Genomic DNA, 25,602 nt, shown 5'->3' with positions numbered 1-25,602 from the left:
TGTGACTGTGTGTGCAGGAAGGGAGGGAGTTTGCCCACATACTTCCTAATTCGGGTGAGCAACTTTATGAATTGTGTACTTCAACTCCCAGAATTCCTGAGCCAACCATGGCTGACTGACTCAGGAATTCTGGGAATTGAAGTTCACAGATTGTAAAGTTGCCGTAGTTGCCCACCTCTGTCCTAATTCCTTTTAAGGTTAGGCATCAATTGACAAGAGAGAGGATGCAGAGCACTGTATGTATGCAGGTTAAAATGCTGCAGTTAGATCTAATGCAATGAAAACGTATTCATGATTAGGTTAATGTTCAACCTCCATCCACTTTCAAAATCTATTACAAGACTCCTCGTGGCGCAGTGGTTAAGTGCAGTACTTCAGGCAAACTCTGCCCACAGCCTAGAATTCGATCCTGACAGGGCTCAAGAATGACTCAGCTTTCCATCCTTCTGTGGTCAGTAAAATGAGGAGCCGGATTGTTGTGGGCAATATGCAAATAATGCTGATATTGTAAACTGCCCAGAGTGTTGTAAAGCACTATGGGGCAGCATGGCAATAGCACTTAGAACACCCCTCCACAGCTTTCTCTGAGCAGTTTACAAAGTCAGCATATTGCCCCCATTAATCTGGGTCCTCATTTTACCTATCTCAGAAGGATGGAAGGCTGAGTCAACTTTGAGCAGGTCAGAATCGAACGCCTAATTGTGCCCGCAATATTGCATTCTAACCTCTAAGCCATAAGGGCTCCTGGTATATAAGTCTAAATGTTGTTGCTACTGCTAAAAGGTGAAGCAGGTCATGCATCACAACAGATCCTTGAGGTGGGTAGGAGGAGAGACTAAGGTAGTGCAATGAGCAAAATCCCATCGAACTGAAAAACGTAGGACAGGAATTCTGCCAGATGAGAAGATTTGAATTCATACAATATATCAAGCTGTGGTTTGAATAAACCGCACACTAACTGGGATTATATAAATGTGCTACCCCAAAATCAAACTAGCACATTATGGCTTAGTGTGACAGGTGAGCCAGGGTGAGAGCAATAAAGGACTGGCTGTCAGATCAAGACTTCCTGAATTTAAATCCCAATTCTTCCAATTGGGCCTACGGGTTACTGGTCTCCCTTGTGGGAGAAACACAGGGGACGAAAGTGTAAGAAAAACCATGATTCCAAGCCTCTGAGGCAGGGGTGGGTTCTGGCAGAGGCTACTGCCGGTTTGCTCAGGGGCACTTCGTGTGCGCACGTACTTGATGCGTGCCACGCGCGCATTCGCACTGCAATAAAAATTGCTCTGCGCATGCGCAGAAGCAAAAAACAAGATGGCGCCGCCTATGGCGCCGCCTATGGTGCCACCAGGAGAACCATTCGGGGGCGTGGCAGCCCTGGGTTGCTGCCGGTTCCAGCGACCCAGGCCGCCAAACCACTACCGGTTTAGCTGAACCAATCCAAACCAGTAAAAACCCACCACTGCTCTGAGGGGAAAAGGAACCTCTGAGCCATGGTGGCACAGTGCTTAGAATACAGTACTGCAGGCTACTTCTGCTGACTGCAGATTGCCGGCAGTTCGGCAGTTCGAGTCTCACCGGCTCAAGGTTGACTCAGCCTTCCATCCTTCAGAGGTGGATAAAATGAGGACTCAGATTGTTGGGGGCAAAATGCTGACTCTGTAAACCACTTAGAGAAGGCTGTAAAGCACTGTGAAGCAGTATATAAGTCTAAGTGCTATTGCTATTGTTATTGCTATGCAGGTAGTTCTCAACTAACCCATTCATTTAGCATTCAAAGTTACAATAGCACTTTAAAAAAAAGTGATTTATGACCAATCCTCACACTTACTGTACAACTGTTACAAAATCCCCACAGTAACATGACGAAATTTGGGGCTTTTGGCAAACTGTTAACAAACTATTAACAAGGGTTAGAGCATCCCCAAAGTCATGTGATCACCATTTCCGACCTTCCCAGTTGGTTTCAAACTACTGCTAGTCCTTGACTTACGACCCACACCTGAGCCCCAAATTTCCGTTCCTAAACGGAGACAAAATTAAGTGAATTTTGTCCCATTTTACGATCTTTCTGACCACATTTGTTAAGTGAATCACTGCAGTTGTTAAAGTTAGCAACACGGTTGTTAAACAAATCTGGCTTCCCCATTGACTTTGCTTGTCAGAAGGTCGCAAAAGGGGATGACGTGAAATCCCATCCCCCACCCCACCCCACCCCACCCCGGGATATGGCAACTGTCATAAATACACTGCCAAGTGTCCGGATTTTGATTAGGTGACCATGGGGATGCTGCAATGGCTGTGTGAAAAAACGGTCATATGTCACTTTTTTTCAGCGCTACTATAATTTTGAACGGTCGTAAATGAAATGTTGTTAGGTCGAGGATTGCCTGTGTGTTAATGGTGGAAGCTGGAGTCGCTTAATGATGGCATGATTTACTTAACAACAATGAAATACTTCATTGTTAAGTAATTCATTTATCAATCGTGGCAAAAAAGGTTGTAAAATTGGACCCAACTCGCTTAAGAACATTCTTGCTTAGCAATGGAAATTCTGCTTCTGATTGTGGTCATAAGTTAAGGACCAGTGACCAGCAGATAAGGAGAACACCAGATAGCCATCTGCAACCTTTTTTGCCACCTCCATCTGCAAGGCTGCTACTGAACATCACCCACTTGCAGAAGGAATGGGAACAACTCCAATGGTTCGTTGGAACTGTTTGCTTTGCTTAGCCTTGGGTGACATGCAGCTGGGACTTTGCAAAATCTACCCACACAATCCTGAAAGCTGTTGTGGCACCTTCTGAATCAAACCACATGTACCAGTGGTGAAATTTACTATCGGTTCTGTGGGTGAGGCTTGGTGGGTATGGCCGGGGAAGGATACTGCAAAATCCCCATTCCCACCCCACTCTGGGACCAGCCAGAAGTGGTATTTGCCGGTTCTCTGAACTACTCAAAATTTCTGCTACCAGTTCTCCAGAACCTGTCAGAACCTGCTGAATTTCACCAGCTATGTACCCCCAAAGCCTTAGATCCCCCAAAGTCCCTCCAAATTGTCTCCAACTTTATTTTTAATATGATAGGAGAGATGTATAGGGAGCAATCAATTATGTATTTAGTTTAATTTGATTTAACTGATGGTTGCAGTCAGCTAAACGAGTGAAAGTAATATATTCACCTATGTAATAAATACGCATTAATTTTTGTACCTCATACCTGCCTCCTTCTGGGGGGGAAGTTCCTAGCAAGCCAACTATTAAATGCAACCCCCAAAACGGTGTGTCCCTGCCCGAAATAGCAACTCACCTAAGCAAAACAATGCTGGCATTTACTAGCTAAGGGGAAGGCCTATTTTCATTTGGTCAGCTTTTGAGGATATATTTTTGTTCCATAAAGCTCCCAAATACTTTTAGGCACTGGTCATGCTGAGTCTGTGGATGAGTGGTTTTGAATGCATTCTTTTTATAGTCCACTAATTCCAGCATAAAAACTTGGACCCAGAATTATTTTTATAGAAATTCACAATAGGATTACTTCACACTTCCTCTTCTTCCGCAATGCCACCCAACGTTTCTCTCTGTGTCGTCGTCCCCTAATGCCACCTTAATTTTCACACTTTTTTAACCCAACCTTCCCCAAGCTGGACCTTTTAGAAAGGCTGGGCTTGGTGCCCATCATTGCCAGTCAATATTTTCCATTTGGAAAAGCAACCTGTCCTTGACATTTAACAAAAGAAACAGGAAATTAGCCCCAAGGAAAGGAGATCTAAGGCAGGACTAGAACTCCCAGTCTCCCAGATTCTGGTCTTGGTGGGTTTGTTTGTTTTTTGGTTTTTTTTAAAGTTTTATTAGTTTTTTCAAGTATTTTGGGGAAAAGGGTACATAAATGTGGAGAAAAATTTTGACAGCTACATCATACCGAAGGTGGTACTTCCCCGGGATCTTACATCTCGTTCTTATTTTATATATATCAAAATATCATTATTACATACATATTAGCAGTTTAGCTTCAAATTCTTTGACATCTTCAACCATACTTTATATCACTTCTAACCATTTCATTATATTAACAATTGCGATGTGTTTTTAAATCATTTATGTGACCTAAGTCTCATTGCTGTCTCTTTTCCCCTGTCTGTTGGCTGAGCCATGGCTCCTCCCCCCTTCATGTCTTGTGCAGTGTCTCTTGTTTCGTCTAGGACAGTGATGGCGAACCTTTTTTGGCTCGCGTGCCACAAGTGGGGGGAGCGCAGGGGGGTTGAGTGCGTGTGTGCCGCCCCATAATGCAACGCGCGACACACACACCCAGTGCGCATGCGCGCACAACGCACGACCCCCCCATTTTTACATGTTTTTTTGCCCTCCCCAGGTTCCAGGGGCTTTATTGGAGCCTGGGGAGGGCGAAAAGAGCCTCCCCGACCCCACCGGAGGCCCTCCGGAGGCTTCAGGGACTGTCCGGAGGCTTCCCTGAAGCCTTCGGAGCGCTTAAAACCACCCTCCGAGCAAACCGGAAGTGACTTCCGGGTTGCTCGGAGGGTCGTTTTAAGCGCTCCGAAGGCATCAGGGAAGCCTCGGATGGTCCCTGAAGCCTCCGGGGTGGCGGGGGGGGGACTCTTTTCGCCCTCCCCAGGCTCCTATAAAGCCTCTGGAGCCTGGGGAAGGCGAAAAATAGCTTTTAAAAAGGTGAACTCAGCTGGCCAGCGCGCACATGCGCGCTGGCCAGCTGACAGGGCAGCGCCTCGCGTGCCGACAAATGGCTCCGCGTGCCACTTGTGGCACGCGTGCCATAGGTTTGCCATCACGGGTCTAGGAGGTCTGGTGTTTTTAACTACCTATATACACCAGCTTTGTGCCGGTAACATAGGAAGACTGGAAGTAAAGACTAACTCAACTTTTGACATCATTGGCTTAGGACAGATGTGATTAACTTCCTTCAGATATGTCTACCTGTAATTTACATTACCTCAGCCAGTATGGCCAAAGTGATGTGATGGGAGTGAGCTATTTACACAGCACTGAGACAGGATGGGCATCTTGTGGCAGTTCAAATAAACTGTGATATCTGACATGAAATGTTTGTTGGTACAGAAATAGTTTCCTTCCCCACAAAAAAACCCTGATTTTTTATATTTGCAGATACGTCTGTAAATATTAGCTCAATGAAAGTCCATAACACCCACTGATTTGTTGTAAAGCTGCTGCCCTTGAAACCACTTCATTAACTTCAGCTCCTGAAGAATTTGGCTACTAGAATTTCAGTTGTAAAACTCTTGAGATGCTTTCTCCAACCTAGGGAATTCTGGGAGTTGTAGTCTAAACATATCTAGAGGATACCAAAGTAGGAAAAACTGATCTACCCCAAGGTTTAAGAAATTAAATTACTTTCCTATTTTATTTCTAAGTCCAAATTAATGACTAGAGACCAAAATATATCAAACAGCAAGTCTTTCATTATTTGTTCCGTTGGTTAATACTTTATCCAATTACCTTCAGTCTAAGAAATATTTTACACATTATAAATGAGGCAGAATTCTCTATGATGGACCCCCTAACTCTGGAATATGTCTCAAGGGTGATGCAATTGGTGTCAATAGCAATCCTCCTCATTTTTCTGCCTCAAACCATTTTTTTTTTGTTTCCCTAGGCATTTTACTTTTTTTTTTTTCCTAAGGAAAATTATTTTCTCGCTTGCTGACTGAATGAACCTGCATGGCTTGTTATTACAGAATTGTGTTTCTGTTTAATACCAGCATTTTTGAGATGAAAGGGGTTGCCACAAAGAAGAGGGAGTCAAACTATTTTCCAAGGCACCTGAGGGTAGAACAAGAAGCAATGGGTGGAAACTAATCAAGGAGAGAAGCAACTTAGAACTGAGGAGAAATTTCCTGACAGTTAGAACATTTAATCAGTGGAACAGTTTGCCTCCAGAAGTTGTGAATGCCCCAACACTGGAAGTCTTTAAGAAGATGTTGGATAGCTATCTGTCTGAAACGGTATAGGGTTTCCTGCCTAGGCAGGGGGTTGGACTAGAAGACCTCCAAGGTCCCTTCCAACTCTACTATTGTATTGTATTGTATTGTAAAGGTGGTTTATAGTTTTCAGCACCAAATTCAGTACCTTTTGGCCAGGTTGTAGCACTGGCCAATTTTGGTTCTGATTGCCAGAGGCTTCAACGTGTTCCTTGAAGTGTCCATCCTCATATGAAAGGATGCTCTGATGTGAAGATGCTCTGGTGTGTTCTGGCTGCAGGGGATGAACCTGAGCTGTCATCAGCATCCCATCCCCCAGCAAAGGGGGTGCAGAAATGCGGGCACCCAACAGGGACCGCTTCCCCAGCCTCCTGGACAGCACACTCGCCATCACGGACACACTGCAATCAGTAAAGAAGAAAAGGACATAATTATAATTATATATATATAGTGTGTGTGTGTATGTTCCAGCATAACTCTGGAATACCTCAAGCAATTTCAACCAAACTTGGTACACAGATGACTTACTCTCTGGAAATAAATACTGTCCGGGGGCAGGTTTGTTCTGTTAAGATACAGCCTGTTGTGCCTTAAAATGGTTTCTACCGTACTGCCATAAAATGGCTTCTACTGTACAGTGCAGTGGAGTTGCCATGGCAACGGCTTCACAGTACTCCACAAAGATGCTCCCTCTAGTAAGGGCAAAAATCCAACATTAGAAATTACATTTGGTTCGGACATTTTCCCCCTATCAATAAATACCCAGGCAACACCATGTTACCAGCCCTAGTAATTAATAATTACTGGAAGGATGAGCAATTGATAGCATGAATTACAGCACAGCCTGCAAAGGAATCTCAAGTACCTCTACCCCAGCGCTGGCCAAGAGTCACACTTTATTAAAGTGGGGGAAGCACAGAGGTCTCAGCCTGGCAGGGCAATACTGCAAAATGGGTATGATCATGTCATCTGTTTGGTGAGGCCAGGATGTTTGGATTTTTCCTTAGATTTGGAGGTACTGGAGGCATTCATGGAAAGCTAGTTAGAATGCAAATTCCTCTTTTTTTTTTTTTTTTTTTTGCATTTCCGTCACCAAAATAGCTAAAACCACGTCTCTTGATGTTCAACAGCAGCCACAGCAGGTGCTTAGAGCTATACAGCTTGGAGTATACAGAAAAGAGCTTCCAGACCACAGTTTGCCAGTTCGGCTTCGCACTTCTCAAGCAAACATTCAAGCCATCCTAAGGAAGCAGAGCTTATGAGGAAATCCAGATGCGCACGTACTCCACACATACACATTTTTACTTTATGGTTTCTAGATGCCAACTGCAGGCAACAGAAGCTCTGAGAAAATACAGGGAGAGCCCATCCTACCTGAAGGACCCAGAAAAAGTGGCCACAATATTCCTGCAAACTGTAGCTCTGTACTAGCCAACATTCGCCTAGATAGCCCAAATGAATGTGGGGCTACACATTCTTCATGGCATTGAGGGCGTTTTCAGTAGGCCGGCAGTTTGCTTTGGAAAAGTCTACAGCACTACAGGAACTGGGTATATCTAGTTTGATGAAAAGAAGGACTAGGGGAGACATGATCGCAGTGTTCCAATATCTCAGGGGCTGCCACAAAGAAGAGGGAGTCAAACTATTCTCCAAAGCACCTGAGAGCAGGGCAAGAAGCAATGGATGGAAACTAATCAAGGAGAGAAGCAACCTAGAACTAAGGAGAAATTTCCTGACAGTTAGAACAATTAATCAGTGGAACAACTTGCCTCCAGAAGTTGCAAATGCTCCAACACTGGAAGTCTTTAAGAGGAGATTGAATAACCATTTGTCAGAAGTGGTGTAGGGTTTCCTGCTTAAGCAGGGGGTTGGACTAGAAGACCTCCAAGGTCCCTTCCAACTCTGTTATTCTATTCTATTCTATTCTATTCTATTCTATTCTATTCTATTCTATTCACTATATAACCAAATGGGAGTCCTCAGCCATGTCAGACTGCTGAAACTTTTTGGCCTGGAATCAAGCAAGGAACAGATCTCACCCCGAGAGAGTCCTGCTCGCTAATTGCATCCACACATGAGTTCAAGCCAGGAATGTATTTTCAGTTAAAACAGGTTTTGTTTGCAGTTAAAGTAGCGAGGAGGAAGAGAAGAAAGTTTCCCTTGTGTAGATGTGAAGCCCTGAGCTTCTGCAATGAAAGAATCGAGAAAGAAAAAGATTTCTGTGTTTTGCATCAATTGGGGAGTGCTTTGTGTTAAAAGACAGTTTAGGAACAGAGTAGACAAGCAAAACCAATACCCACGCATGTCCCATGGGACAGTACTGACAGGAAGCTCTAGCCCCAAAGCTCAGGAATGGCTTTTTCAGAACTCAGCAAGCCACTGCTGTGTAAACAGAAAGTTGCACTCAGAATTCAGCCTGTTGAAAAAGAAATGCTTGTAGTACAACCCACCACTGGGCATGGATAAATCAATGTCAGAGGAGCAAATGTGAGGTTCCTGGGCTATAAGTGGCCCCTAAAAACTCTGGGAAAGGATCCCACAGATTTGATATAATCTAATTAAGATGACAGAAGATGGAAATTATTAAGTACCTAGCAGGAGTCATCCTATTAACCAAATTTAGCAATAGCAGTGGTGGGATTCAAAATATTTTACCACCAGTTCAGTGGCCGTGGCTTGGTGGGCATGGTATTGCTTGATGGGCATGTTATGGCTTGGTGGGTGTGGCAGGGGAAGGATACCAGAGATGGTATTCAGTAGGTTCTGATCAGTTCTGTAGAACCAGTAGCGGAAATTTTGAGTAGCTTAGAGAACCGGTAAATACCACCTCTGACTGGCCTCGCCCCATCTATTCTCTGCCACCCAAGTCCCAACTGATCGGGAGGAAATGGGGATTTTGAAGTAACCGTTCCTTGGAGTGGGGAGGGAATGGAGATTTTACAGAATCCTTCCCCTGTCACACCCACCAAGCCACGTCCACCAAGCCTCACCCACACCCACCAAGCCACACCCACACAACCAGTAGTAAAGACATTTGAATCCCACCCACCACTGAAGGATACTGCATTCCCTCCCGATCAGCTGGGACTCAGGAGGCAGAGAATAGATGGGGGCGAGGCCAGTCAGAGGTGGTATTTACCAGTTCTCCGAACTACTCAAAATTTCAGCTACCGGTTCTGCAGAACTGGTCAGAACCTGCTAAATACCACCTCTGAATAGCATCTAGACTTATATACTGTTTCACAGTGATTTACAGTCCTCTCTGAGCCCTCTTTAATTGTAAGGAGATATAAAGGAATTCAAACTCAGTTTTATTCTGGCTCTTCCCATTTCTTTTTGGATTGAATATCCTTAAAGGCAAAACATGGGACCTTAGCCTGGAAAAAAAGCTTGGGGTCTCCTGATTATAGCAAGCCTGGAATTCACCAGTATCCAGAACTCACTCCTTGAAATTACAACAAAGCAATGACTTCAGGTCATGTGTGAAATGCCTGGCTCACGCACATCACAATGATTCCCTATATATCTGAGCTTAAAGGAGTGAGAACATTTTAATTTGTTCTCATGTGCACATGCAGTTTCCAAGATGGCCTGAACCACAGCTTTTGTTTAGGAAATTTAAGAAATTAATCAAACCGAGAAAGAAGAGACAAAGAGCAATATGCAGACAGCAAGGCAGGTAGATTTTCAGCTACAGTCTGTCTTCTTTTAAATTCTCCCTCCCTCTGACAGCACTTTGCCAAACTGAAATTCCAAGAATTATTTCGGTCAAACTAGCATGTTACATTCTATTTTAGATATTAACAACCTGTGAAAAATCCAAGTTGCAACCACCAGATCATTGCCCCAAGGCAGCCTACAAATGAAACAAAAATGGTACGGTACAAAAATCATTCAAGCAAGGATACATGACAGAGGTCCTTTTTTTCCAAGAAGTTTCCTGTTCTGACCCATTGACATTATACTTTGGCAGGCTCTAAAAGAGAGGGGGGAGTTGCTTGTGATTCTGGGGGCATCAGGTTCTGTACCCAGTAAGCCACCTGCTACCTCCAGAGTTTAGCTGAAATTTGAGCTGCATGTTTTAATTTGTATATACAGGCTTCATTCAGATCATCTCAATTAATTCTCTTTCATATTTGGAGTAGAACTGCCTTTTCCCAAATTGGATCCTCAGATATCCTGGGATTAAAACTCCAGGAGTTTGTAGCCAGATGGTTGGAACACATCTGAAAGGGCTAGCTGAGAGAATTCAGGATAAAGCTTTACAGACGATCTGGATATGAAGTACAGGTAGCCTTTGATTTACCCCTGTCCATTATAGTCGTAAGTCAAGAGAGGCATAAAGCGGGTAACCTATGTTGACCAACCTAATTTTATGACCTTTTTTGCAATGGTCATTGTGAATCACCATAGTTGTTAAATGAATCCATGGTTGTTAAGCAAACCACTTGCTCACTATGGGGTATTTTTGCCAAAAAAAAAGGGAAGCAAGTGCTTTGGCAAAAATGTCATTACAGTCATATGACTAGGGGGCAGCTACCTTCAGAACTGGGTTCTAATGCTTTGTGGAGATACTTTTCCATTCCTCACCATCCAGTCAGAGCTGAAGAAGCTTCTTGGAGGAGAAGCGAAACGTCTTCAAAGACAACCCAGAAAGTCCAGTTGCCTCTTGAAAAAGTACCTTTGGGACAACCACGACCTGGATGGCAGAGAATCTCCATAAACATACTTTTTGGAGAGTTATTATCACTTTGAACAGTCACTAAACAACCAGCCGTAAATGGAGAATTACCTGTACCTGTAATTCAGAGAGCAAGCTGGCCTGCAAAAGGCAGGTTGGTTAACGCAACAAAAAGGAACATTGCAAATTATTCTAATCAGCTGAAAGTATCTATTGGCTCTAAGCAAGTTCTATTTATTGATTTCATATGTGCAATGAGGTTGCTTCAATTCTGCCCTGGTAGATGTACTGCCTTCATTACAGTATTGCTTTGACAAGTTAAGAACTGGGTGAAATCACAGGCTTGGATGCTTTAGAAGTAATTACAACAACTATACCTTTAAAGGCTGCTTATCATAATACAATAGTTGTTACCCTCTGACTGAGATTCATATCCTTGTGATATGGTTTGGAATAATAGTTATACTTATCCTCTTCGAAAAAAGAACTAGTTAGAATTTCTCTCTTGGATATACTATCTATTTATATGTGGGGGTGGGGGTGAAAGTTTTCTTTAACAAATCCTCTTGACATTTGAGGAGTTGTAGTCATGTTCACCTTGTTTTGATGTTTGAGTAGGCTCGCCTGAACAGTAAATGGAAAAAAATGGGGAGCAGGTTAAAAAAAAAGGACGGCTTGGCCAAATTTTCTTCTTGGTTCCCATTCCATTCTTCATTTCCAGACTCAACACTCTCAGCACACAATGTATTTTTTTTCTGGAAAGCCTACCTACAAAATATGGATCACTGGATGGGTAAATAGATACGATTAGCTTATCTAATCAGGGTGACTGAATGGAGCTGAGAGCTTACAGGCTGGATGCCCTTCCTAATGCCTACACAGAGTCTGCAGCAGCAGACAATTATTCACTGCGCCCAGAGAGAGAAATATCAGCCCTTACCTAGGATCAAACTCACAGCCTCCTAATTGTGATGTGAGAGCTCCACTTCTAGGCCACTATGCCACCCACAATTTTTAATCTAATAGTTCTTCCAAATTAAAATCCCAACTCTACATCTGCAAAATCTACATTATTCATCTAGTAATGCAAAACCCCAAAATTGATATTTAAGAGTTTTCCAGTTGTAAATAAATGCTTTATTTTGCTTTTAAATCATCTTATCCAATGGATGCATTCCTGGGTGACTTCCTAAAGAAATAGGGACAGTTTTGAAAACCAAATATCTGTATATTTAAGTATTTAAAGAGTTTATATCAATGTATATTATTTTACCCCCATTTTGTGTTTTGGCAATGGGGGTCAATCTAAGTTGTGTATAACATCAGAATCCTTTACTTGCAGCTAGGAATTCTTTTCTGTAATCTGCTAAATTTGAGGAAAAAATGAGATGTTAGCATAAACATAAAGTGAGCTTTAGGGGGGGGGGATCTGTTTCAAGAAACAGCGAAAAAGAAAGAAAAAAACATAAAAAGTACTAGCCCACCCTTGCGTGGTACCCATTTTGCACACCTACCCACCACCAAAACTAACCCCTCAGCCAACCAAAACCCGACCTATCTTTGGATTACAGCAGTTTTAAAGATGAAAAACTTTAATGAAGGAAGCTACATTCAACTTCAATATAAAATATTACTTTAGTAGGCATCAGTCATAATAAAAAAAATATTTAAGGAAGATGTGCATATTTTATCTTTGAGAAACATGATAGAAACAGCACTCCAAAACTAAGATAGGGATAGGCTAGGACAAACATTTAACTTTGATTTAATTTGATTTGCATTTCAAATGAACTACATTTAAAGTGATTATTCCCCTTATATTTCACAATTTTCCTTTTGGTTACATTACACAAAGTTCTCAGGGTTATCTGAAGTTTTGGGTCAAGTACAGGTAGTCCACAACTTATGACCACAATTGAGCCCTGATGTTGTGAGACATTTGTTAAGTGAAGTTTGCCCCATTTTACGACCTTTCTTGCCTCAGTCGTTAAGTGAATCACTGCAGTTGATAAGTTAATAAACCAATTGTTAAGTGAATTTGGCTTCCCCTTGACTTCACTTGAACCAATTGTCAAGCACCTGAATTTTAATCACATGATCATGGGGATCCTGCAAAGGTCATAACTGTCCAAAACGGTCAAGTCACTTTTCGCAGTGCCATTTTATCTTTCTACGGTCCAGTTGTCGGTTAAGACCGGTACGCCCTGGTACGGGCGTACCAGGGCCTGCCGGGAGCACCAGGTACCGTTCCGGTACAGTGCTCCAGAGAGCCCATCCGCCCGCCCTTCTTACCAGTATTTGAGGTTTTTGGGGCTTCTGTGCACGGAACGTACGGCACCTGTGCGATGCTCCGCCGAGCAGCTGGAGCAACGCGGGGGGTAAGTACACATGTGCGCGTTCATGTGGTGGACGCCCGGCCCCTTTGCACCGTACAGGTTGCACCGAGTTCTGGAACCCACCACTGGTACGGTCATTAAATGCACTATTGTAAGCAAGGTCTATCTGTATTCCTATCTGGTCTTTTAAAGGAATAGCTTTCACTTTAATATAAAGCTGTTACATCTGCTATTGCACATCAATAAGAGGAATAACTTAATGTTAAAGGTAGATCACGTGGTTTTTTTAAAAAAATATTTACATTTCCCATTTCCCAGAAAAGGCTCTGTAAGGCAGGTCCTAATCATGAAACCCAGATGGTAAAAATCGAAGGAGGGGGAATGAGGCTGACAGCAACCACCCAATAAATCCTTTGCTGAGATTGGTTGAAAATAGGGGGCTTTTGATGCAAGAGGGGTTATTTTTACAGCTGAACAGCCTCTAAAAAGCAAACTTGTGCAGCAAAGTTGCAAGACCATCCTATGCAGATTTATCTGGAAAATAAGCCCTGGTATATATTCTTTAGGACTTTCTGCCACCTCAGCCACTTAGTTATATTTGTACAGATTACAAAGCCCAGTTCAACACACAATTAGGATAAGGATTGATTTAACCCTCCCAACTTCAAAGTCATTCTCTCTGGCTTTTAAAGGGCAGCAACTCCCACTGCCCTCAGCCTTGTCTTGGGGAGAATCAGGCGGCACCAAAGGGTTAAAAGTGAGATTCTCCAAGAAGGAAAAAGCAGGGATCAGGAGCTTTTTTAGAAAGTCTAAAACCTGCAAATTTAAATCAGCATATTCCCCGCAAGGAGAAGTCTGTTAAGGAGGAGGAGTGGCAGCCTCGCCTGGAGGCAGGTATGAGTTTATAATGGAGAGCTGGAGAAGATACAATCAGAAAGAGAAAGAGGAAAGTATACATACTCTCCTTGTGAAGGCACTGGTGGCATTATTCCTCATATTTATATCTCCCCAGCAACAATTTATCTGTCGTTGTTCGGGCACATTTATTCAATGGTTTGGCAGAAGCCCCCCCGATGCGAGGGAGATCCCTTTTATTTCCCACATTCAAGTGAAAGACTTGAGGACCTGGTAGGAGAGCTTTGTTTCCACCTCTCCTTGCAGAGTGAACCAGATTTCAAGACTATTTCAAGAGAAGAAAAGTTTACCATGTCACACACTGAACCCAATCAGCCCTGCATCCAACTTGCTTCAATCGCAAGAGGGTATAAAACCTGCAGGAACTGGGTGCTGGAGCTGATCCTTTTCTCTACAGAAGCAATAGATTCTGTAGAGAATCCTCAGCATCCTCCAGTTCAGGCTGGAAAAGAGCAGTCACAAACCATAAAGCCTCACTGCATATAATAGAGACAAAGCTAAAATAGATTCACCAGCCTTTTGCTTTTCCCATCACATCCAGGTGGAAAGACAACTGAACAAAACACAGAGAGTTCACTAGGGTTACAGCATCTGGGCTGCAAAAACCCGGAAAACCAGTAGAGGGCAGCAAAGAGTGGCATTTTTTTCTTTATCATTTTGCTGCCATCTCGCAGTTGCCCACATTTTCAAAATCCACACCTGATAGCTGTGGAATTCACACAATAAGGTATATATCCAAATTAAGAAAAAATAGATTACTAATTTTTTTAAAAAAAATAATATTAGCTATGCTAATAATGAGATTACATTGCTCATACAATATGCTTAAAATAACAGCTGCCTTTCTGCAATATAGTGATGCACAACCTGCAGTATCATGTAATGTGTAAACCAGTTACCAAGTTCCATCAGCAAGTCTACTGATCAAATTGTGCGGCTCTCTCAATCCCAAATGAATGCAGATATGAATATGCACACACCTGGTACTTCATTAATGCAAAGGACAAATGTCATCACAAAAATCAAGACAGGTAGTCTTGGGGGGAGGGGCAGGAAAGAGTTAGAAATGTTCTATGTGTGGACTCTGTTAGTCTTCTTAAAAAAGGGAATTATCAAATCTTCCAGGACAGTTCCGGGAGTGCCAGTTGGCAGAAAGGGGGTGCTGTTTCCAATCAGATTCACAAATGTTATGGGCAACATCTGGCTAGTCCAAGGATGGGCAGCATGTTGCACTAGGACCACATGGAAATTTCAAAGCTCATTTGGCAAGCATGCAGGTCAGACTTCTGGCAAGAGCAACCCATCCAATGTTATTGCTTGGGAAAGGAAAGGGCAAAAGAGAAAGGAAAGGAGGAGAGAGAGACTCTGATGCCAAAGAGAGAGGAAAAATGGGGGTGTTGAAAACCTACTTTTGGGTCTGGCCCTGCCCACTGCTTGCTTAAGCCCCAATCCACATTGCTGCATAATTTCTTGCAGATCACTGCCAAAGGAATACACTCTTAACAATAACAACAGTAACAATAACGGCTGCCAAACTACACCCTTGTCTCTCAGATTTAATGCCAGATACCAAAATCAAAACACCATTAGGAGGGGCACAGTAGCTACATATGCAAGAACCGTACGCACAACAGAAACTGTTCTTGCAACTTTCTCTGAGCTGCATCATATTTTAATTCCCTGCCATAGAAATGATCTCGTTGTATACTGACAACTAACAGATCAAAGAGAAAGCTAGCCTTTTTTCTGACAGACTGAACATCTCACCAGCAGGAGTTATTCCTGGAAGCAAACTACAGTGCACCAGTCTTTTCCCTCCACAACTCTTTATAAATGCTGGAAAACGGGCTTGAGAGATTTTTCTTGAAAAGATCGCCATGAGGTTGGAAGTGGAGAGACTGAAAAGACAGGAAGATTCTCCAATTGGGAATGTGTCCCTGGTTGAATTTGAAAGAGTTTTCTGTTTCAACATACATGGCAGTACCAAGCTACCAAGTTACCAAGGTAACATTGGCTACCCGCAACAAAAGCTAAGTAAAATCACACCTTCTTGATACTGAGATAGGAAACCACCAAGAAATCCCAAGGCTATGGCTAGACAGAGAAGCCGAAAAAACATCATTAAAATAGGCAGTAGCAAAGCACTACCATAAAATTGCTAAGAAAATGACACGCCCCCAGAAGTTAAAGTCAACTCAAAAATGGCTTTACATTTGCTTCAACCTACTCATCTCAACAGGCTCCTCCAGCTTGTTTCCCAAAAATAAGACCTCCCTGGGTAATAAGCCCAATCAGGCTTTTGAGCGCATGTGCTAAAATAAGCTCTCCCAAAAAAATAAGCCCTCCCCGAAAATATTGCAACATACAACAGCCATGAGGTGACCACGCTCGCCACCTCCTGTACCTCAAAAATAATAAGCTTATTTTGGGGGGGGGGGTAGATAGAGGGATAAAGAGAGAGAGAGAGAAATACAGTAGGTAGGTAGAGAAAGAGTAGGTAGGTAGGTAGGTAGGTAGGTAGGTAGATAGGTAGAGGGATGGAGAGGGATAGAGAGAGAGAGAGAGAGAGAAATACAGTAGGTAGGTAGGGAGAGAGAGTAAGTAGGTAGGTAGGTAGGTAGGTAGGTAGGTAGATGTTTCCAGGTGTATTTATCCATGTGCTGGAGAAGGAAATCGCTGACAACCTGCAGCACCTAAGACTTGTTTCTGCTGGCACAGCACTTGATCAATGTAATTCTCATCAATCACTCTAACTAGAGGTTTCCAAAAGGGAAAAAAAAAGTTTGTGCACTCTGCAAACCTCCCCAAAACAGCCCATTTTTCACAAAAATGGGCCTGTTTTTTTTTTCAAATAAAAGGCATGAATAGCCTTGGGGGGGCTTGCAGAGTGCTCCTGGGGGGGGGCAAAATGAGCAAAAAATGGCTTTTTTTGCAAAAGCAGGCCCGATTTTTTGTCAAAAAAATTGCATGCATAGCCTTATGGAGGCTTATACAGTGCTGCTGGAGGCTGGGGGCAAAAATGACCCATTTGTTGCTAATTTCTGCCCTCTCCAACCCCCAAGAGATCTCTGAAAGTCTCCATGAGGCTATGCACGGCCATTTTGGTGAAGGGGCTTCAGGAGGCAAAAAATTGCTGTAGTTGATGTATAAGACACGCCCACATTTTCAGCCTCTTTTTTGAGGAAAAATGGTGCGTCTTATACTCCGAAAAGTACGGTATACCCTGCGAAGCTACCATGTTTCTCCAAAAATAAGACCTTGTAGCTTTGCAGGGTATACCTGTAAGTGAGGGTTTTGGCCTTCAAAAATGTTCTTCCATCAACAATTTACATCACTCAATGTTCAAAGTGGGAAGCCAGTTGAAGGCAGTGGTTAAAGCATCAGGCTAGAAAACGGGAGACTGTGAGTTCCAGTCCTGCCTTAGCCCCTAAGCCAGGGGAGCAACTTTGACCAGTCACTCTTTTTCAACCCTGGGAAGAAGGAAAGGGCAAACCCTTTCTGAAATCTTGCCAAGAAAACTGCAGGGACTTGACCAGGCAGTCGCCAAGAGTCAAGACTAACTTGAAGGTTAGGGTAAGGGTTACAAGTACACATACAAAGTATTCAAAGTTGGTTCCCCTATCACCTCTTCTGAGAATCTGGGACCCTGTCATTTTTTCCATTTGAAATGGTACAAAAAGACTTTTGCTGTCTGCAAAAGTTTCTGCTCCACAAACAATTTGCTAAATCCATTATATAGCTTGCTTAGGGCAATCTTGGTGACGCCGGAAAAAAAAAAAAAGAAGAAGCAAGCCATTTTTGGGGGAAAGGAACTTCTGCCTAGCTCCCAAGAGGCAATAAGATCTCTGATCACTGGCTAATCACAAACTTAGTCAGCAACACGTATACCAAGAAATACCAGGAGAAAATGGCAGAAGTCCAAATGTCACCACAACACTGCATAGTGAAAAGTAATCAAGTGTGGAGCTACCAGTCATCAAACAGGTGTTATTAACTCACAGGACAAACCTTCTACAATGTCGAAGAAGTTCAGGACTATATTTCCCAGACTGCACAGCCTAGGATACTGGCATATTGTGAGGTAAATGGTGTGACCTGGTGAAGGCACAAAGCTCCTAAGCAGAAGATCTGAGATATGCTCCAAGTTGCAAGCATAAAGAAGGGGTGTGGCACAAATTGGGGAGGGGGAGGGGGAAAACACAACAAGTACCAGTTAGGTCCACAAGAGGAGTGAAAACCTGCACGGTAACAAAGTGGGAAACAGGAAGGGCCAATGGCATGCTGCTCCCTACATTTGGGGCAATCTCCCCTTCTCATCTCATCCCACCCTGTTCTATTTCAAGGCCAGAAGCAGGGCCCAGACAAGCTCGTTCATGCCAAAGATTCCCCATTAAGAGATGCCGCTTTCTTCCACCCCACAAAAAAAAGAGAGAAATTCAAAGAAAGCAGCATCTGCTGAAAGGCAGCACACTGGCTATGTTCACAAAACATCCTTATCTGGGTTGCTGTATTAAACATTTCTGGAGGATTTGCACGGTGACCTGAGCTATAAACTACCGGTAAGCAAGCTAGCTGGATTCACACAACATGCAAATCCAACAAGCTCACCCCATATATTGCGGAAAGGCAGATACTAGTCCTTCTATTGACCAGTGCGAGTTATGAAAAATACTGAAGTTTTCGCAGCTAGCAGAGCTCCAAGATGATTAATTGTTAAGGCAGGAAATCTCCAGAATAGGATCTTTTGGTTGCAGAATTCATCCAAACTAAGGTTCAATCTCCTAAAAAGTCCTCCTAAAATGTCCTCATTCAAATATCTAAATCTTTCCTAAAACAAAGACACAGGAATTCAGGTCTGAGGAACCAGAAAGCTGGCACGCAAAGAGCTATTTATTTAATTGCTTACCAGAGCATTTTAACTGCACATTAAAACTCCACACCATTAGAATAGCAAGCTCTGAGCTGCAATCTCAATGAGATTTACTTTTTGAGCGAACACATTCAAACCTTGCACAACATTATGGAAGAGTGGGTGCATGACAAATGGGACCCAAGCTGTGGAAGGCACTGCCCAGAAGCTGAAGCCTTGCCTAGCTATGCAAAAGCTAACAGCTGCACAAGTATATTTATGGGAAAAAGAAAAACGACAGTGAAGGGAGACAGCTGCAGAGACCCACAGAACAAAAAAAACAAAAAAACACCCCAAAACCATAGTTGCTTTGCACTGGACTGCTCGGGTCTTCTCAACTGTTGTAGTATCTTCTTCTCCCCTTAGTGCAGGGGTGTCCAAACTTGGGAACTTTAAGACTTGTGGACTTCAACTCCCAGAATTCTATGCTGGCTGGGGAATTCTGGGAATTGAAGTCCACAAGTCTTAAAGTTCCCAAGTTTGGACAGCCCTGCCTTAGTGGTTTTGTAAAGATTCTCCACAGAAGAAGCCATGGGGCTACCATCCACTCAAACCATAATGACAAAGAAGACTCAGCAACGTCCCAAGTCTCGCGTTCCAGGACGTCCCCGGGAAGCGCCCTGAAGTTTGACCGGCAAGACTCAACAACCCGCCAAGTCACTTTTTTTTCGCGAGACGGGCAGGCCATATAAAATCGATGGTTTTTCTTTTCTTTTTTTAAGACTTAAAATGTAGAATCTGGGGCTGGACTGCGAGGCGTGGTCTAAAGGCAAACGTGACATGGCCGCAAGAAGAGGGGGAGTGGCACTTTTCCTCCCGGGGCAGAGCCCCTCTGCGCCTCGAGTGGGCGTGCCATGGGCAACCCAGGGGCGGGGAAGGCGCAGCGGCTAGAAGGCAGAAAGGGGGGCGGGGGAGGTTTGGCTGGCTGTGGGGAAAGGGCTGAAGCGGACCCAGGAGCTAGGAAGGAGGGCGGGACGGCGAGGGACCTGCAGACGAAGGGAGAAGCGAGTGTTGCCTTAGCCTTGCACCCTTCCCGGTGCCAAAAGGAAAAAGAAAAACCCTGACAAGAGCGAAGGAAAAAGCGCCCACTGAAGGGAGGCGTGGCAAACACGCGTTGATCAAAACACAGGGCAGCTCGCACAAGGAAGAGCCTGGCTACCGGGACCCAAGTGATCGCGGAAAATTAGGAACAGCAGTAGATCGACTGCGGGGTTTTAATAAAGGCGCGTTGGAGAGGAGGAAGCAAAAGCTAAGTCCATCTCCCTATCCTCTCGCCCCTGGAGGGCTTGTCCAAAGGGGGAGGAAATGCGAAAGGACTTCAGTAACCACGTCGGGGGGAGGGGGGGGACAACCACACAGCGAAAACCACTTGCGCGGTGCAAACATCGGCATAAAACAGTCCGGTTCTGCAAAAGACAAGAGTAGATCTAAAGGGCAGGTAAAGTGTTAAGAGCGCCGGGGACCGCTGTCCGAGGCGTTGGATCAGGAAGCTTGCGCGCAAGAGCTCACCCTTTTCCAGCTAGGAAGCAATTAATTCCTAAACCGGGGCGGAGAAGAGACCAAGCGAGATCCACGAAGTTTGGTTCGGGTTTTGCAGAGGAAGCGGGTGGAAGACGGACTGCCCGCGAACCGCGCGGCACCGAGAATTGCGCGGCCCGTGGCAGGTTGCGCGCGCACACACCCACTCCGCTTGCACTGGGCAAGTCCCCGGCTGCCTGGGCTTTTTATTTTTTTCGGGTCTCTTTTCGCGAGCGGCTGCAGCGGCCCCCGATTCCCTCGCGCCCGCAAAGGGGTGGGTGTGTGCGCGCGCGCGCGCCCTCCCCGCCGCCACCCGCGGCGCTTCTCGGGCTTACCTCCAGACGCCGCTTGCCAACTCGGCTCCCTCCTTCCTTTCCGAAGCTTGTTTTGAAATCCACCTTCCCCTTCCAGCTCCCTCCTCCCTTTCTCCTCCCCTCCAGTCCCGTCCCCTCCCCTCCTCTGTCCCCGGCACAAGCTGCCTCACGTACGCGGCTGCAGGCAGCCCCCGGCCTGGAGTCCCGGCTCGGAAGGGAGGTACTCGCTTTGCGGTGGCGGCGGCATAGCAGCACGTCGAGGAAACGCGCAAAAACCAGAACGCAAACAACGCGAGGCCGGAGCCGGCTGGGAGTGGGGGGGTGGGGTGAGCGCCTTGGCAATTCTGCACACATCCGCCAACCCGCGTGGCCACAAAATAGCAGGCGCCAGCTGACTGGGCAGACAGCATCCACGGGGCAAGTGCCACCAGTCGGGCATGGAAACCTCGAGGCGTGTGGCGAACCGCCGCTGTAGATAAAATGCTAGCTCAGGTGAATTTCTGGTTCCTCGCACACTCGAGGGAGGTTTTGTTACTACTGTAGCTTCGAGGATCGGGTGATACTGTACTGGGCACACGATAAAGGACACTGGCATCGCGCTTTGCTTAACAACACTTTGGGAGCTAGGAAGGCCAGAAGTCCCCTACGACGTATGTTAGATTCCAAGTCCCATCATTCCCAGCTGGCAGGATTTTGCCAAAATACATTCGTTCAGAAACACTTGATGGATATTGGACACTAGTTACGCTGCTTCCTATGCAAACGCTGCTTCCTATGCAAAGTGGCTTACAAAATACAAAATAATAGGTACAATTCATATATAATATAATATATTCATTAAAAAGGTGAGGCGAAGGGGAAACAAAAGCAAAGACCATTTCATGAATTATTATGGATACAGGATGAAAAGATACACTTTAACACCTAAAAATTAATATACCCGAGTTCTGAAGAAGTGCATATAGAACAGAAATTTTACAAAAAAGCATGGAAGCAAAGACAAAGTGTGTAGAGGGGGAGCAAAATATGTTGCAGAGACTACCACTACCATACAAGGGGGACATACAGAAAGCCGTGTCACTTGTCCAATGAATTGACTCAAAAATTACTAGCATGTATAGAATTGCTTCATTAAGCAAATAAAGCTGTTGTGGGTTTTTAAAATCCACTTCTTAGCATTGATTTGGAGCCATGTTCACTGCAGAGGAAATCAGTTTTATTTTTGAAAAAAGTTTGCCATTTTTCACCACTGAATTTGCCACTACTGCAGTTATCCTTCTTAACACACATATTAACAAGTTGTTTGCCCCAGGGGTTTGCAATCATTTGTTTGAAGAGACACACCTACACTGCAAATAGAAGATGGAGTGTAGCTTAAGACTCAAGGAAGCAATGAAAGAGCTTAGAAAACTTTGAAGGAAAAAAAAGGGGGGGCGCCAAGCTAAAACGTGACACTTTTGACACCTCATATTTATCAGTTTAATGTTGGAGAGCTCCTTCCTTGGTCTTCTAAGAAACATTCTGTATTCTTAACTGCAAGGCAAAAACAGAACAATTTTTCATTTGCATTTAAAAGTAAGCTTATTTGAATTTTTTTTTTAAAAAAAGACTGAACTGCATCAGACAACCAGGTAACCTTTCCAAGGGCTGTTTTGTATATCATAGTTCTGTTTATCAATTCAGTTTTACCTCGACAAGACCTTAGGTTCCTTGAAATGGAGATTTTAAAAGTCGGAACACTAGTTTGGATTAACTAGTAAAATTATTTGGGGGAAAGTAAGCACCAATGCTGAAGACATGTTTTGCAGATACTAGCTTCCAGTTAAAACAGCCTTGGAATCTTTCTTGAGATCCAAAAAAAATGGAGAATTCTCACAATTCCACTGTTTTGGGCAGATATGTCATGGCTCATTGAAGTTACAGCTAAAATATATGCTCCAGGACTATATCCTGGTTTTCTGAAAGTCCAATTCTGTTGATTTCCCCTCCCAGTATAAAAGAGTGATCAAATCTGAGCTGCCAAAGTTTTGCCACTGAATTTCAAACAAGGTCTTAAAGCACAAGTAAAACATAAAGGGGCCATATATGGGCTGGTTTGAGGCATTTTTGCTATAAAATAATTATAAAATATATGTAATTAAATAGTTCTCACCATTAAGAAGTCTTAGTTTTCCCTAGATTAATGTAGCTGCTTTATGTCAGGACAGACTATTAACTATCAACTTGGGATGTGGAAACTTGAATATCCAATGTATCCTTCTTTCCACTGGAGATATCAGGGTTTGAATGTGGGCCCCTCTATATGCCAAAAAGGATCTATGTGTAAGTAATTTTATTTTAAAGCATCAAGCATGTGCCAATTGTAAGTGAAAGTCTCTGACAGCTATATATCCTACCTTAATGTTACAAGATACATTATCCAGCATGATCACCAAGAAGCAAGATATTTCACAAATATAAGAATGAGATCTGGGTGCATCTATTCCATTAAATTGAAGGAGTGGAGGATAAACCATTGGAAAGCTGCACTGGGTGGGTCATAAAATGAGTATAGGCTTATCTGCAACTTTGGTGGAACTGAAATTCTCCATTTTTCCCAGTTGAGGCAGAAAGATTGATTTCTCTTCCAAAGTATGCGAGGCCTATTTTAGGATTTAGATTAACAATCCTGTGTTTTTCCCCGCCACAAATGGTGCTGGGGTTATTATGCTGTTGAAATCCACAAATACAGACAGACACAGCTTTGACACCTGCAAAAAAATGTGGTTTGGGGATTGAATGTGTTCTGTGGGCCACTGTTTGCCTTCATTTGACTTGAAGTAACCCCTTTCCACCATCCATTTGCTACCTAAAGCAGTTTTTCCCAACCTGGCACCCTCCAGATGAATTGGAATTGCAATTCCTAAAATTTTTAGAAGCTGAAAGCTCTAGGAATTCCAGTCCACTCTATCTGGAGGATTCAGAAAGGCTGTTGTGCGGCTTTCTGTCTACACAGTTGAGGCTGTCAATAAATATGAATTGGTACAAATGCATACAAAGGATTCCCCCACCCCAATTTTATGGACGAACTTCTGTAATTGTGCACTATGGTTTCTTTGAGGAGATGAGCTACGAAGTGTTTTTAACTGAGCTAAAAGTCTCAAAGACCAAACATGCCTGTTTGCAAAATAAAGGAAATCAAAACATTTTCAATCTTAGTGAAGATAGGGGGTTGTTCACTTTCTACTTAAGACTATAGTAGAAGCAAAATATATGCAGGCATTAATGTACAAACATCCAAAAGAGTAATACACAAATGATTAGATAGCTGTAGTTTGCTTCCTCTGAGAAACAGCTAAAACTGCCTCTGCCAACCCTGTGCCTTCTGAATGTTAGGCTACACAATCATTTTCCTCCGCCAGCGTGGCCAATACACACGCTGTCTGCAGAGGTTGGTGGTCAAATGCACCTGCAGCTGCGCCCTTAGAAAAGACGGAGATTCTGCTTTTCTTCATTGGGGAAAGAGCTTAATTTAGGCAAACAGGAATGGAGGGGGAGAAGGGGTAGGTTGGAGGAAAAGCGGTTGAACATGTCAGCTAGCTATTAAAAAATGGGAAAATATGAAGAAAGTAAACCCGGGAAGCTTAAAACATTGGAAGCCGAGAATGTGTATTGAGGCAGATCATGGAGATAGTCAAAACCAAAATTGCACTTTTTTTTTTTTTACTTAACGCCTAAGCAGTTTGGGGAGCTCTCCGTCGTCAGACAAAGCAATGGCCGCTGGCTTCTAAGTGGAATCCAAAAGGACTTGGATCATTTCCAGGCAGATGAAGTAACTACTGTAAATTTAATAATGGAACCTGCATATGCAGAAGCAATATATCTGCCAATAGCCGCTTTGGCCGATTAAGCACAAAACCAGCAAGAGTAAGTAGTCGCCGCCTTCCAGCCGCTTAAAAGCTCCCCCTGAGAGCCACCTTTGCACGGGTCGTTCAGAACTATATTGGACCTTTGCTCCGAGCCAGCCCCCACTTCGGCTGTCCTTTCGCAAGATCTGCCACCTTTTGGCAGAGAACACCCACCAGCTTGCCTTAATGTATTTACCAGTCCCGCCAGTGCACGGTGGACTTTGGCAGGATCTGTCCAGCCCCGTCGCTGCACCCATCATCTCACCTTGCAGGCGGCTCCTCCCGGGGCGGGCGGCAGGGGGAGCGGATGGGGAGGCCTGGCCGCCTCTCCCGCGCTCGCGACTCCACGTGCTCCCGACGCCAGGCTTTGCTTCTCGCCTTCTTCCTCCTTGCCGGCCGGGTTAGAACAGCTCGGAAAGATCTGTTGTAAACAAGCTGCCCTCATGGCCCAACCCCTCGGCGCGCATTGGCTGCGCGGCTCTATTTAAATACACGCCCCCAGCCGGAGCCCTGCAAAAAATAAACACCGAAGCCAAGCCGCTTCAGCTCTCCTGCTAGCGCCTCGCCGTCCTCCCCCGCTTTCACCCACTCCTTTTCGCCCAGCTCTGCTTTTTAAGCTCTTTTTCAACTCCTGGCTGCGATTGCGGAGCTCGGTAGAAGAGAGCAGGGTTTTGTAACGTCCCCAGGTTTGCCCTTTCCAGTCCATAAGGGGATTCTTCTCCCTTAGCGAGACAGATTGTTTTAACGTTATTCGTCGCCTTCATGTAAACCCAGAAAGTCCTCATTGGAGCAAATGCCGTTGTCGTGAAATAAATCTTTCACAAAACCGACCTGTAGCAGCAGCAGCAGCAGCACATTATGGCTGTGGTGTAGCCCACCGACAAGGAAAAGATGCAGCAGCGAGCCTCCCATTACTAAATGCATCCGTGGTTTTGTCCCAGTTTTTTTGCAATTTGGGGGAGACCGCCAATCTTTCTTTCAAGACTGTTTGTAAAGATGACTGAGATTCAAATAAAGATACCCTAAGGGTAGCCTTTCCAACTTTGTAGATCATCCGTAGTACCTGAG

General features: G+C 44.2%; 1 protein-coding gene across 3 annotated transcripts in view; it reads right to left on the bottom strand.

The window, feature by feature from the left end:
* ZNF395 (zinc finger protein 395) overlaps positions 1 to 25,015 on the bottom strand; it is a 47,386-nt gene extending 22,371 nt beyond the window's left edge. The window contains exons 1-2 of one of the 3 annotated variants that reach the window (XM_081943117.1): positions 24,800 to 25,015; positions 6,123 to 6,375 (exon numbers count right to left, since the gene is read on the bottom strand). In XM_081943117.1, coding sequence (XP_081799243.1) covers positions 6,123 to 6,365 — 243 coding nt within the window. In that variant the 5' untranslated portion in view covers positions 6,366 to 6,375; positions 24,800 to 25,015. Of the gene's footprint in view, positions 1 to 6,122; positions 6,376 to 20,324; positions 20,596 to 20,668; positions 20,743 to 24,799 lie in introns of those variants that run through there. The other 2 variants (XM_081943116.1, XM_081943118.1) reach the window with 2 other exon arrangements.
* Between the last annotated feature and the right edge of the window lie 587 nt (positions 25,016 to 25,602).

This window comes from Natrix helvetica, assembly GCF_964273705.1.
Source record: "Natrix helvetica genome assembly, chromosome: 2".
NCBI classification, from domain to species: Eukaryota; Metazoa; Chordata; class Lepidosauria; order Squamata; family Natricidae; genus Natrix; species Natrix helvetica.
Note: the sequence above shows the minus strand (reverse complement) of the source record. Positions and strands in the feature narration are given on the sequence as shown.